The 14,222-nt window shown below is 40.1% G+C and overlaps 1 protein-coding gene across 1 annotated transcript in view; it reads left to right on the forward strand.

Moving 5' to 3' along the window:
- LOC116486466 (tyrosine 3-monooxygenase-like) overlaps nucleotides 1–13,577 on the forward strand; it is a 30,411-nt gene extending 16,834 nt beyond the window's left edge. The window contains exons 7-12 of the mRNA XM_032182774.1: nucleotides 935–1,070; nucleotides 1,760–1,829; nucleotides 3,524–3,580; nucleotides 6,059–6,154; nucleotides 11,782–11,915; nucleotides 13,418–13,577. Of these exons, the coding sequence (XP_032038665.1) occupies nucleotides 935–1,070; nucleotides 1,760–1,829; nucleotides 3,524–3,580; nucleotides 6,059–6,154; nucleotides 11,782–11,915; nucleotides 13,418–13,577 (653 nt within the window). The remainder of the gene's footprint in view (nucleotides 1–934; nucleotides 1,071–1,759; nucleotides 1,830–3,523; nucleotides 3,581–6,058; nucleotides 6,155–11,781; nucleotides 11,916–13,417) is intronic.
- Nucleotides 13,578–14,222: the final 645 nt, after the last annotated feature.

Genomic DNA, 14,222 nt, shown 5'->3' on the forward strand with positions numbered 1-14,222 from the left:
AGTTCAGACCGAAAGCTAAAATTGACAGGGAGGCTTGCCAGGGTTGAGATAGTTTATGCAGTTTGTATCAGCATGCACTGACAAATTGAGAAGTTGAATAGTATGCTCCAATTCTACTGCTGGGGCATTTTGAACTAGGTGCATTGATGAATAGAGGAATTGCCTAGACTGGGTCAGACTCATTGTTTATCTACCCTTATCTTCAAGTGTGTGAGGTACCAGAGATTTCATACTGGGGAATAAGAAATTCCACAGGTCCAGCTTAAATAATGAACAAGCATCACAGAAGAGCCAGGTGCTCTCAGACAAGGGTAGGGTTGGGGAGTGTCTCTTACCAAACTCCTGTTTATCATCTTTTCCACGTGCTGTGGAGGAAATGAGAGAGAACCCTAGGATTAGTAAACTAACCAAGGACTGAAAATGCAGGTTCTATTCCCTGCTTGACCACAGGGATCGTGTGTGACCTCAGACACATCATTGACATGACAAATGTGTGCTAACATGCTAGAAATGTAAACTGAGGTTAGTAGGACTTCTGTACCTCACATCACTGCTGTGTGACTAAACACAGAATCACAGAATCACAGAATTGAAGGGGTTGGAAGGGACCTCGAGGTCCCTTCCAAGATCATCGGGTCCAACCCCCCTGCCAAAGCAGGTTCCTTAGAGCAGGCTGCCCAGGTAGGCGTCCCGATGGGCCTTAAATATCTCCAGAGAAGGATGAGCAGTTGGTTGTTTTGATGTTACCCTAACTGGACCCATAAAGACAAAAGGTACATGTAGATAATGGTAAGCCAGGACGTTCCTACTATCCTTTAGTGGAAGGAGCTACTGCAACAGGACCTGAAGGCCCACTAAAACTGTTTACCTGCAGTGGGTGTGTAAAGCAAGTAACCATAGGAAGTCCTAAATTCTATCTCACTTTCCTTTGCAGAAAGAACAGGTTTCCAGCTGAGACCAGTAGCAGGGCTGCTGTCTGCTCGTGACTTCCTTGCCAGCCTGGCATTCCGTGTCTTCCAGTGCACACAGTATATAAGACATTTCTCATCTCCTATGCATTCCCCAGAACCGTAAGTTTGATACCATGGCACAATCCTGTCCTTTGAATGTGTTGGAAATTATTCTCTCGGGAGAAACTCTGGATCTCTATCCAGTATTCCACAGAATGAAACAATCTGAGAAACTGGTAGCTGGAGTTTTAGAGGGGGAAGTCATGCATGCGAGGGTGTGGGTCTCTGTTTCTCTTACAAAGTTGTCTGGAGAAGGAAAAGACTGGAGAATATCTGGTTTAATCTTTTCATCCTGCCTTCATTTACCATCTGCTGGGGTTTGATTCCCTGCTGTGAAACTCTCCCAGTAAGTGCTGGCCAGACAGCAGCAATTACATTTCATGAGAAATTACAAGTTCACACAGACGTTTTTGTTGTATGCTGGGACAAAACAGGGTCTTTTCAAAGATGTTGTGACATAGGAGACTATTGCCCATGCCATCCCAAGTGAGACAATAGCCAGTGTAGTGGGGGGCAGCTGGATCCCCATGGCAGAAGGGAATGCTTTGTCAAACTCTCTGCAAAGCTTGGCCAGGTACGGAGGCACCTACTGCAGAGTAACTAAAACAGTTGCAACCTTCACACTAGCTCCCTTGGGAGGTCTGTTGGCTAAAGTCTTTCATAGGATGTTCACGTAGAGCAGGGATAACAAACAAACAAACAAACATACAAACCACTTTAATTAAATGTGAAGGTCACTTGTTTTCCAGAGACTGCTGCCATGAGTTGCTGGGTCATGTTCCCATGCTAGCCAATAAGGAGTTTGCCCAATTCTCCCAGGTAAGAAGCTTGTTCTGCTAGCTGTTAACCAATTGCTCTGGGTAGCAGGCCAGACATGCCTCAAAGGCACGCAGCTCACCGTGCTTGAAATGTTATTTTAAGACTTGGGTGTGTCTGAGTCACAACCTCCAGCAGTAGTGGGCTAGCAGTGCCTGAGGAGATAAATACTCCAAGGGAGTGGTGCACAGTGGAGCACTGCTCCCTGTGGACATTTTGTAAAAGAAAGGGCAAGCAGTGTTTGTGGGACATCTCTGTGGGAGAGCCAAGTCAGCCTGCAGCAGGATGCCAGTGGAGCCTCTGCAGTGCTGCTTGTTTGAGCTGTATAGACTATCTTATTCCCCAGGCTTCCTGTCTGATGCCACACCAACCAACCCAACCACCAACAGCCATCACGCCCCTAAGCTGGCTCTGCCTCTGGATGTACATTTTTTATCTCACATGATACTTTAATTGTGTCCATCACCATGTCATTCATTTGAGATGTTTTTCCTTTTACAACTCACCAGATTCTCACAGCATTGCTCACACTGGCGAGGAGGCTCCAAAAAGAAAACAGAGCTTCTTTGTACAAAAGAGACCATTTGGTATGAGCTGTCGGTGTCAGACCCAAGTGAACTCAATGACCTTGTGTAACTAAAGACTGCAGAACTATAAGTGTGCCTTAAAACCATAGCAGAGGGATAAAGATAACTCATATTCTAGGGTTATCAATCAGTGGCCAGTGTGGAAACTGACAATAAGTGCAGAGGGGTTATATGATGTTGATCCCTGATAGAATATCTGAAAATAAAGCCACTTCACCTCACAATATGTGGTTTCCAATTGTATCAACTTGGATACATGCCAGTTTCCATTCTGGTCATATATATTGGCTATTATCAGTAGTTCTTAAAGTATCCTCAAGGTCTGTAATTGTCTTTGGAAGAACTCTCCTCAGTTCAGTTCAACACCAGAACTGAAGACACCTTAGAAAAGACATTATAGCAATCTCAAAACTTTCAGCTTTACTCTTTCTCTGCCTGTAACGCAGACTATACAACATGGAATAACATTAAATTAATTTTCACAATTTGCATTTCACATTTCCAAAAAGTATTTTCACAGCTGAAATTCACCCCATAAACATTCATTTTTATTCCATTCAACATGAAAAGATGAATGAGGAATAGGGAATAGCTTTGTTTGTCTGCTGCACAATACAGCTCCCAGGATAGTTAAGAGGAGACACCTACAGTAAATTATTGTGAGAACAGTAATTAACAGAGAACATAGTTGTGAGTACACAGCATCCTCCCTGCATGTATCTGACATACCGATAAGGGCTGTCAGAGAGAGAATGAGAGACTAAAAGGTATGGAAAAAATAAAACCCACCTTCCAGTCCTTACTTCTCATTCCTCCCTTCAAATCTGTGCCTGAGATAGTCCAGCATTAAGCCAAGAGATGGTTAACTTTACACAGAGAACTCTGAGGATTAAACACTCATCTAATGTGGCTCCCAGTGGTATGTAGCTGGGGGCCAGGGAGAGGTAGGCATCCTGGAAGCCATGGAAGGTCATTTTGGGTGACAAAAACAATGAATAGTTCATGCTATTCATGCTAGAAATGATGTGGTCCTCCCCCTTCCCCTCTTTCTCTCCCTTGGGCTGAATAATCACACTAGTGTAACACTGACTGCTTGCTTACTTGCTTTAGGATATTGGACTGGCTTCTCTTGGATCATCTGAAACAGAGATTGAGAAACTAGCCACAGTAAGTACAGACAGCAGTTTAGTATCAGAGGCAAAAACCAAAGGACTCACTTCATATTCCTCACTGTTCAGGGAAGGCTCTTCTTTAGTGTCTTGGCTTAGCTACACAAAAATAGGAGCAGCAGCAGAATTGTCTTCTCCTCATCCACAGGTTGGGGAGGTGCTAGAGCAGGAGCTGGAGTCCCTCCAAGGGAGCCCAGAAGCACATGATTCCACTTTGAGGAAATACTTATACTTTTTGCTGCCATAAGAATATGTTCCTGAAGCTGAGCCTCTACAGTTTCAGCAACGGGAGGGTTCTGACTCACTTTATAAATTCATCTAATTGAGTGTATACTCGATGTGATTATATGTATACTTGATGGTGCAGGGGGCCATCAGAATTCAGGGTGCCCTTTATTTGCTAATCTCACGAAATAGGTGAGCTCTTTGGCAGCAGGTACTCCCACTTGGTTCTGAATCCCTAGGCTGTATACAATCTGTGAGAATGACTCATGCAACCTGTAGCTCCCATCTTAATCTGAAAATATGCTGGAGGCCAGATTTTTTATTTTTATTTTATTTTATTTTTTCCGATAATAGCAGCTATTTCACTGTCATGATTATTTTTTTTCAGGGGAAGAAAGGAGTCTTAAAGGGTAAGGTTAGCAGAACAATGGGTGCTAAATATGAAATTTTCAGTGTCATCTGGGGTTTAGAGAGGTAGAACAAAAGAACCTTTTTTAAAGAGTTACGTGCAGTTCAGGATACGTGAGAATACCATGTACTAAGTACCATTCATGTATTCAGAACAGTAAACATGTTCTGGATTAACCACTCAATCTTAATTTTTTTAAAAAAGTTCAGACATCTAATCTAGGCTCTTTTTTAATGTTTCTTCATCAGAAAGTGAAGATAGAGAACTTTTAATGCTTTCTCTATCAAGACATAGATATCTACCATAAATTCTTGTTTCTCTCTAGAAGTCCCTATCATTCTCCATTCATTATAAAGAGTTATCTGTTTTAGGTAATATGGCAATATCTAAGCTACCTAAGAGTTTCTTAAGAGAATCATGACTTTTTTCATGGTCTATAACATACATACAACAAATGTTGAAATGACGTTAGTTCCTTCAGTTCCATGAGTTTTCTAAGCACGTGGATCCATACACAGTGGGCCACAGTGGGCCACAAATACTATGTCTTGTACCCTGTTAAGACACTAAGAACCAAAAGAACCTCACTAAGAGCCAAAAAAATGATATCTAAGGAACCACTTAAAAACAATAAATACATTAAAAAATCATTCTCCTAAAGCATTGTCCCATGTCTCACTGTCACTTTCTGCAAAATCATGAGATACTTGAAAGGCTTTTCACTGGAAATAGTAAGAATCAAGATTATTAACACAAGAATAATGGAGAATTATCACTGGAATTTTAGTAAAAGCAGCTCTGAGTTTTGCAAAAAGAAACATCTTGGCATGCTGCTTCTTTAGTTGTAAATTTGTAGGCTAAACCCAAAAATCATCAAAATCAGAAGATGCGTATCAAAGAAGGTTGGGGAAAAAAAGAGAAAGAGAGTGACAACATAGACAGAATATAGTTTCCCATTATTTTGTGAAGTGCTTGCAACTCTTTGAGAAGGATGCTGAGAATGCTAATCTGAACCCTGCAAATGAAGCAGCAAAGAGCTATGTGTCCCTAAAGTAACCCTGAAGAGTTGCAGCACAAAACCATATTCTTGAGTTGTATTTTGTTTTCCATGTTTTGCACAACAACTATCCAGCAGCTTAGGGGTCAAGCTGTGCAGAATTTTTCTTCCACTGTTCATTTCCTTAGATGGTATAATAAAGGAAAGGCTAACAGGTTACCAGAGCCAACAATTGCTTTTATCCCATCACTGTCCAGCAGGTAAAGGAAGTATGGTCCCAGTCATGCTTTATTGCAAGAAAAAAAAATAATAAAAAAAATGCATCTTTATTTTCTATTGCAGCAAGATGAAGATGGAATTTGTATAATCTTAAAGGATACATTGCTGCTAAGGAATAAGTCATTCCTCAGTTCTGATGAATGCTAGAGAAAGGAGGAAAGGAACTGCCTTTTCAAGGACCTTTCTAAGGTCTTGAACCCTCTGTGGGTGTCCACCTGTGCTTTTGGGAGTATGTATTGAAAACTGTCAGTTTTCAACTATAAGGCAGCTCAAAGCTAATTTATTTAAAAACAGATAGTATCATTAGCAGTTTTTTCTTTTTATTTTTTGGAGAGAGTGAGAATGGAAAGGATGGCAAGTTTTGAAAAAATATGTATTGGGATTTTTGTGTGTGTTATATGTTGAAGAGAAAAAGTAATTTACTTAAAATATATAGCTGTAAAATTTGAAGATACAAAAACATTAAGGACTAGGGATAAAATACTTTAGAAGGAAGGTAAAATGAAAAGCTTAAAATTGAATTGCCTATTGAGACTGTGATTTTCACAAATTGTTCTTGTTATCAGCTTTATTGGTTTACTGTGGAGTTTGGTCTCTGCAAGCAAAATGGATCCATCAGAGCTTATGGGGCAGGACTGCTTTCATCTTATGGGGAGCTTATGGTATGTGTCATGCATTTGGTATGAAAATATTTCTATAATCCGGTTCTCTAAATTCTCTGGTAAAAGCAAAATATTTCCTCACATACAGCAATATGATTTAAAATACTGCTTTTTTCTTCTGAAAAAAAAATTTGTTCTTCCTCTCAGGAAGCTACCGAGTAGGGAACAAAATGCTGTAGGACTACCTGTCTTCAACCTAGAGAGATGAAATTCAATGAAACACTCAACCTATAAAGTATTAGGTTTGTTTCTTACTGCTCCTATCCAGTAGTGATGCAGAATTAACTTCAACATAAAAGTTTTCTGTACTTTTCTGTATTACTCACTAGAGGGCAATATTATGCCTATTATGAACTGCTAACTTCATCCACAGCATTGACCTTGATGCACATATACATCAAAAAAGCAGTGACTGACTGGATTTTACATTCATATATACATTTCAAAACTAATTGTAGCTTGAATTTTATATAGATGAAAATCTATATGTAGGCTGAATACTGTACTGGAGAGATAAACTGTGGAAAGAGTGTATACTTTTACAGAAAGGTCATGGGTTTCACCTCCTTCATACAGACAGTTGGTAGGAGGGACATTTTTTTTCTCCTCAGTTTTTCAGAACACTGAAGCACATGATCAGTTTATAGGTGCAAAAGCCCTGAACTGGTATCATTAGGTCTCAATTGCTTCAAGTTATGCAAATACTGGATGATTTTTGGTAGTAGTAAGGACCAAAGGTGGGGATGTGGAGGGTGCTCTTTTCAAGCTTGTTTATAAACTAAGTATCAAAATTTTCATGGGAGATATATACACACAAACTACAGATGTGTCTAGGTACATATTGATGCATCAACCTACCACCTACCTACATGATACATTCATATGGAACCATGGCTTTGGATTAGCATGCCTTCGACTTCCATGGCTAGAGACAGATTGTTGTAACACTAAAAACAGTATAAAACTCTCCTAAAGCTATACAGGTCAGTCCTGCTCCCAGTCAAGTGGAGGAAGGATGAAACCACCCACTAGTGTATCTCAATGCATTTATAGTAGGAGTCACAACAGAGGTGCATCTGAGAGTTACCTATAGAAAGGGAAACCCTCACAGACATCATGTGTCATTTTACCACCAGTGAGTTTAGCACCAGTTTTCTTCTGACACTTGAAATTTGTACAGTTTCGTTAGAAAATTCAGTTGTATAAGATTTGCAGAGCTTTCTGGATTGGAAAACTGAGATCTGCATGCTCACTACCCCTATAGATAAATGAGAATGCCTTCTTTTTGCACAGCAGCCTGATCTTGTGCCTCACTGCTCATGAGCACTAATCTTTAAAACAGTGAAATGTATATTATCTTCAAACTGATCAACCAGATCACCTACAAATTAGTCTCCAGAGTGAAGCATTTAGTTTGAGTATCTGTCTATTCTAGGGTAAGGCTGAAGCTACTATTTTTCTGAGACTCCCTCGGTATTTAGAGCTAGTAAGCAGGATACTTAGATTTGCTGTTATTTATCTGGTAAAACCAAGAAGGTCCAATATCAAAGCACAGGTAAAGGCAACATTTATTCTAGTCTGTCTGCCTGAATACTTTAAATCGTAGCTTTAAATCGTATGCATTTCCTAAATGGCACTTGTAATCATGTCTTGTATATTTACGCAGCTTTCATAGTAATATTCCCACAGAATCTATCTGAATCAAGTTACCTTCTTTTCTGTTTTCTTTTGACACACTGGAAAGTAAAAGTCATGTCAGAAACACTCAGCTTTAGTGTCTGGAATTGCATGTACCAAACTTGTGCTCTCCCTCCTCTCTTTCTGCCCTTTTCTTCACCAGACACCAATAAGCTGTTCCACTTTGGATTAAAGTAGTAGTCAAGCATTGCTTGTTCACAAAACTGTGCCATATAGCACAAAAGTAGAAGTGCATCTCAGATTCCCTGCCTGTAAGGTTGACTATAGGAGTGATAATTGTCCTTGAGTTGATAAATGTCTGATTCTTGTCTTTACTTTTATTATCAGTAATTGAAGGGTAATGCTGCAAGATAAGTTTTTGATACAGCTGGGTTCACCTGGGTCTTCATCCATCTTATTTCTGAAATTATATACAGATGTGATGGCATTTATACTCAAAAGGTAACGAAGAAGGATTCCCTCCTAACCCCTTCCAAAAGTGTGTCTGCTTTTCATGTAACACCTAAGATGGGCAAGTAGCTGATCAGCAATAATGCTATGCGCCGTGTACAATCCTTATGTAAGCTCTGGAAGTTTATCTGTGTAGCTTTTTGGACAGCAGATTAGTAGTTTCTGTGCAATTCACCTTGAGCACCTGAAACTTCATGTACACAAATTATTTATATCTATGGCCTTAAGTGCTCAAGTTTCCTTAGAGGGCTGCCTGATTCACCTCATGGATTTTTATTTGTAACAAAACTGAAAACCCGAAATGGTTCCATTTAGTCGTTGTAGTGTTTATAAGTGTTTAATTCTAACTTCAGTATAGAATCCATGACAGTGTCACTGAAGTGCTGAGGTGCTATACTTGAAACTTGAAAAAATATATGAACTGTTTCTTTCGCACCTGAAGAGAGGAAATATGTGTAATGCAGTGTCTATTTCAGTAGAAGGGTGTGGGTTTTGTTTGTTTGTTTGTTTGTTTATTTTTTGTTGTTTGTTTGTTTTAGAAATACAGCAGTGGTTAGGCAGTTTTGTTAGAGATGAAATAAAAAATGTTCCTTGAACATGGACTGGAAGATAGTGAGGCTCATGATAGCCTTTAGTTCCTTAAAGAGCTCATTTTGCAGTCTTAGATTAGATCTTAAGAAAGGTCTGGATAAGCTTCACTCTTGCTTGGGAGAAAGCCATTGTCCTTCCTGATAATTATCTGCCAGCCTTCTCAGTATCAGTACAGACGTGGGCTTATGTGTGGAGTCCCCAAACTCAATTTCATGTCATCTAGAGGCTCAGCAAAAGTGGCACAGCCAGACTCACTGCAGGTTGTGTGATCAGGGAGACACATGCGGTAAGCTGGGCAAAGGAGGGGCTTCCTCATCACTGGAGGCTTCCAGATCAGTTATAGCAGGGTGATTTGGGCACTAAGGAGCCAATAAAGGCATGAGTTATTAAGGCCAGATGGTTGGCTGCAAGAAGATAACATCTAACCAGCTGGAAAGGGTGAGTGGTGTAACATAAAGCTAATATTATTGAGAATTAAGCATCAGTAAGGAGTCTAGGAACATCCCTGAACTGCAGCCTGGACTGGCTGTCTGTGAGTGTATGACTGTAACCCAAGGAACCACATCCTGACTACAAAGTCTTCAAAACGTTTTCCTTTTCTCCACAGCACCCCCTCTGACCAGTTTGAAGTCAACTTTGGGTAGTTATTTTCTATGTATGAGCTTATCTTGCCCAAACCTGGGGAACAACATAGGGAAAGGCAGATAACAAGAGGTAGAGATGAAACACCCTCTGCAAGGTACTTGTGCTTAAATCCATGTTGTCTAAAAAATCATTTAAAGACAGCAGCTAGGTATTGGAAAGGACAGGATAACCATACCCAAGTCTAAACTGAACAGTTGTAATGGGTCTGACTGCTGGCCAACCTTGCCTCTTCTGAACTGTAAGAATTCCTCCCCAATAGCTCTTGGTATTGCACTGTTTATTTCACTATATTCTGTCAGCTGTTCTGCATTATCCAAAATGCTTCTCCTGTTAACACTCAGCTGGACTCTGTCCTACATACTGTAAAATCTTATGGCTCATACCACACTTCTGGCAGCAGTCAGTGCTACATATGCTTTTCTTGCAGCACAACAAGTACTTAACTTATAGAGGCCTTTCAGGCCATCCGGTTTCAAGCAGAACTTCCACTAAAATCAATGGGATTTCAGCTCTGCTTCAGCACTGACAGCATAGCGGGACCCCTGTCAGGTTTTGAGTTTCTAAAATCTTTTCCCATTAGTCCCCTGAGCTTCTAAGATTATAAGAGCAGCCTTATGTTTGTGTATACCATCCATCTTAGACTGTATGAGTGCTCTCCAAGGTTTATTCTTCAATTACACACTGCAAATGAATAACAGGAAAAACATCATCTTTTAGCATTTTATATATATATATATATTATTTTATTTTCTTATTTTCTTTTTTTTTTTTCTTCTTTTTTTAAAGTGTATATGAATTTCTGCACCAGTTCTGCAGCAAATTGACCTACTGGTTAACGCAGGCCTCCAATGATGGAGAGTTCAGGCTCAGTTCAGTAAAACATCTAAAAATGTGCTTAAGGGTACTGTCTGAACAAAGTCTTGAAAAGCATCACCCAGTTTACCAGCCCTTTACAAGTATCATGGGAGTTGGTGATTGCATTGTGAAATAGTGAAAGGAGCCTTCTGAAGACTGGGGAAAAAGAGAGAAAGACAAACAGGCAGACAGTAAAAATGGGCTGATACTATAAGATGTATCAGATGTCTGTAGGTAAATGGGGGCCCATTGTACAGGCTGAGGATGGAAAAAAAAGGCCTTGGTTTTGCCTGAGAGGTGTTGCCTTTTTCCTTTTTGTTTATATACAGGACATTTCACTGAAGTGACCATGGGACTCACCATCATGGTTAACTGGAGGCCAGACCAGCTTTGAGGCACATCTACAGCACAGTTCAAATGGCACTGTAACTGAGCTAGCATTAGCCTATCTGACTCGGGTTGCAGAGGCAGACAAAGTGTGCAGGGACTTTTTCTGAACCTTAGTTGTGCTGCCTTCCTAGGACCCTGCACAGGTACTAAACAACCAATACTAATACCTATGAAGTCATACTGCCACCATCTCTGCTGCTGGCTGGTTTAAAGGGTTTTCCAGTATGTCTATACAAATTGTAAAGGTGCCTACAGACTGCAGTGTGGACAGAATTAGCTTCTATGATCCTACCATCTGCCTGAGGGTAAAATGTAGAAGAACCCAAGCAGAACTTATAGAAGAAACTCCATGGGCCCAAATCACAAACATACACGTGCAAAGTATAGTGTACAATTATAGCTTGGCTTTCAGGGACACTTTAGTGCTGCTTAAATGTCATGGGAGCTGTGCAGAAAATACCAAGATCATTCTGTTTTTCATTTCAGCAGGAAATGTGAGCTTCCTAACATGGTCTGGGGACTTCAAAATAGTGTGCAGACTCTTCTGTGCTATTGGCTGAGAAAACAGCATGATGCTGAGATTATTTTTTCTGATAGATATTTATATTTTGGTAGATATTTATATTTTATATTGTAGCGTAGACTTCCCCCTTCCTGTTTGTGGATGTGTCTATGGTATCTAATAATACATCAGTGTAATACAGAAAATCTCTTCTTCATCCTCTTCTTCTTCTTCTTCATCCTCTTCATCTTCTTCTTCTTCTTCTTCTTCTTCTTCTTCTTCTTCTTCTTCTTCTTCTTCTTCTTCTTCTTCTACCTTCTTTTTTTTAAAAAAAACAAACTTATTAACTGCTATTTATGAAAAACAGCTTTCACCTGTGAAAGAACATGAATTGATACTGCCTTTAGCTATTCCATGAGTATTTCACAGCCCAGTAGAGACTGATTCTTGCTATGTTCATTTACCTATTCTAACCTTTGTTGTTCCTGTTACAAAGTACGCTTTATCAAACAAGCCAGAGTACAAGCCTTTTGATCCAGAAGTGACTGCAGTTCACCCGTATCAGGATCAAGCCTTCCAGCCTGTCTATTTCATAGCAGAAAGTTTTGAAGATGCCAAGGCCAAGCTCCAGTAAGTAATTTCACTGGTGGTGGGGGGGGCACACACCAGCTTGAACACACATTTCTGCTGCACAGTGGCTTTTTTAGATGTGAAAGTGTTTATCTGAGAAAAACTTCATAAAAAGCCATAGCTAAGTATTGCTATACCCTGTCCAATACTTTGTCTCAGCAATACTTCATCTTATCAACTTCTGAGGTAAGTTCTGCAACTGAACAGTGAGAGTAGAGTGCAATCCCACAAATAGGGTGCCTATGCTCTATTCCAGACAAATGGGAGGTCACGAAGAACTGACTTACCCAAGGTCACACAGAAATTTTATAGCAGACTTGGGAATTAACATGGATTAGCAGGGGTCTTAAAAACAAGATTGCCTTTCTCCTCTGATTATATCTGCGCAAGAATGCAGAATCAGCGTTCACAGGCAGACTGATTTCTACCAAGTAGCTGACTGCAATCTAAATAATATTATTTCAAATTAGCTTGAGGTGTTTCTAAATGCATTTCTGTGACTGTTATGTAATAAGTTGTTGTTTTTAAAAAGGGTTTAAAATTCTGGGCCTCAATCTCCAACAGTTAGAATAACAAGAGCAATTCTAGCTGGCGCTACTGGGGAGCATGCAGGAGCTGAAATGAGAAATTTATTAGAAGAGGAGAACTTGGGCCAGATTTCTTCCCATCCTCCCCCACCTCCTGCCCCAAAACACTGTCTGCTGAGGTTATAACAATAGCAAATTAGGCTCCTCATCTTAAATCTGCGGGTTCAGATTTAGCTATTATCTTGGCACTGTGCTAAAATGCAGCTGAGAACTCACTGGCAGAAGAGAGATTTTCAAGAGCTTTTGACTCAGGCAGACCTGAAAAGAACTTAAAAGGACAAGGAAAACACCATTCTCAAACTTAAAGTTTTTCATACGTTTTTCAGGATGGTTGTTCAGCCAAAGCTGCTCAAAATAACTGAAGGCACAAGAATCTGTCAGAATGGAAAACATAAGGCAACATCAGTACAGGGGGTTCCTACCAGCATGTACTTAATGGAAACATTGTCAAAAATGGCAAGCAATTTTTTTATATATTTTTTTTCCTTTCAAGAGAGATGGCAAAATAGTCCAGTATGCCTAGTATGGATAGGTTTTTAGGATTTTATGCAGAAAGAGCTACTCCAGGTTATTTCTTGGAAGTGAAGGCAGCAGACATGCTGTGTTTCTGCATTCCTCTAGCTTGTGGTTGTAATAACTCTGAACTGTGTTAACGGAGAGCTGTAAGAGCACAGACGGATCTGAGCCAGCCATGCTGAGAGGCAGGCACTGCAGATCTTTTGGGCTGCAAGTAGTTCAGCTGTGGGGAGGATATAATGCACCAGAAAACCTTATGGAGTGACAGTGATGAGGGTGTCACAGTAGCCAGGGCTACCCTGATAAATCCATGCCTACGTATGGATAAATTAGGTCCTGCAGGTTTTATATGTGGAGAAGTGTCTTCTGAACTAGCAGGTCTGTCTCCTTCCTCCACAGAAACTACTCAATGAAGATCAAGAAGCCCTTTTCTTTGCACTATGATCCATTCACCAGCAGCGTAGAGATTCTGAACACACCACAGAAAGTCGAGAGGGCACTCAGTCAAATGAAAGAGGACCTGAAAAATCTCTGCCTGGCCCTTGAAAATCTCTCTTAAAACTGCAGCAGTACATCTCACCTGGAACTGATATATATGTAGGCAGTTGCAGCACTTGGAGATTTAGTGATGAAGTTGTAGGTGCATGCAAACATGCAGCTGCATGCACCTTTAACCCACAAACAGCTCTCTCAAGCTAATCTTTTCACTGTAATTTAGGCTGCTGACTTAGCCACATTAATGCATTCCTACTGAGTATATTTAAATGACAAAAAAGCTCAAATTACTCCAGTTTTTGGTAGGTGATATAAGCTGCAGCTGTTTGGTGTGTACTTATCTGTTATTATTGGACCTCTACAGGTTTTTTGTTCACCTGCTGCCTTTTGAAGTTATTGGTCACAAAATAACTCAATAACTCTTCTGTCACAAAGTGTTTTACTTCTTGCTTAAATGACAAGATCACAATCTTTAAGGCTGGCCAGCTGCCTACAGTCCTTGCAGCTAGCTCATTTCTGCTAGCAATTACTATCAGCTATTGTGTTCACAAACTATGAATGATTCCTTTACAATGTACAAATGCAAGAGTTTTTAAGAAGGACCTTTTACTTCTGCTTGCTATTCATTTTTTAGACAGTCTTATTTTTCTGTAGCTTTCAAATGTGGCAAAATGATTTCCTGTCATATTTGAGAACACAGAATATGTAT

This window comes from Aythya fuligula, chromosome 1 (genome assembly GCF_009819795.1).
Source record: "Aythya fuligula isolate bAytFul2 chromosome 1, bAytFul2.pri, whole genome shotgun sequence".
In the NCBI taxonomy this organism is placed as follows: domain Eukaryota; kingdom Metazoa; phylum Chordata; class Aves; order Anseriformes; family Anatidae; genus Aythya; species Aythya fuligula.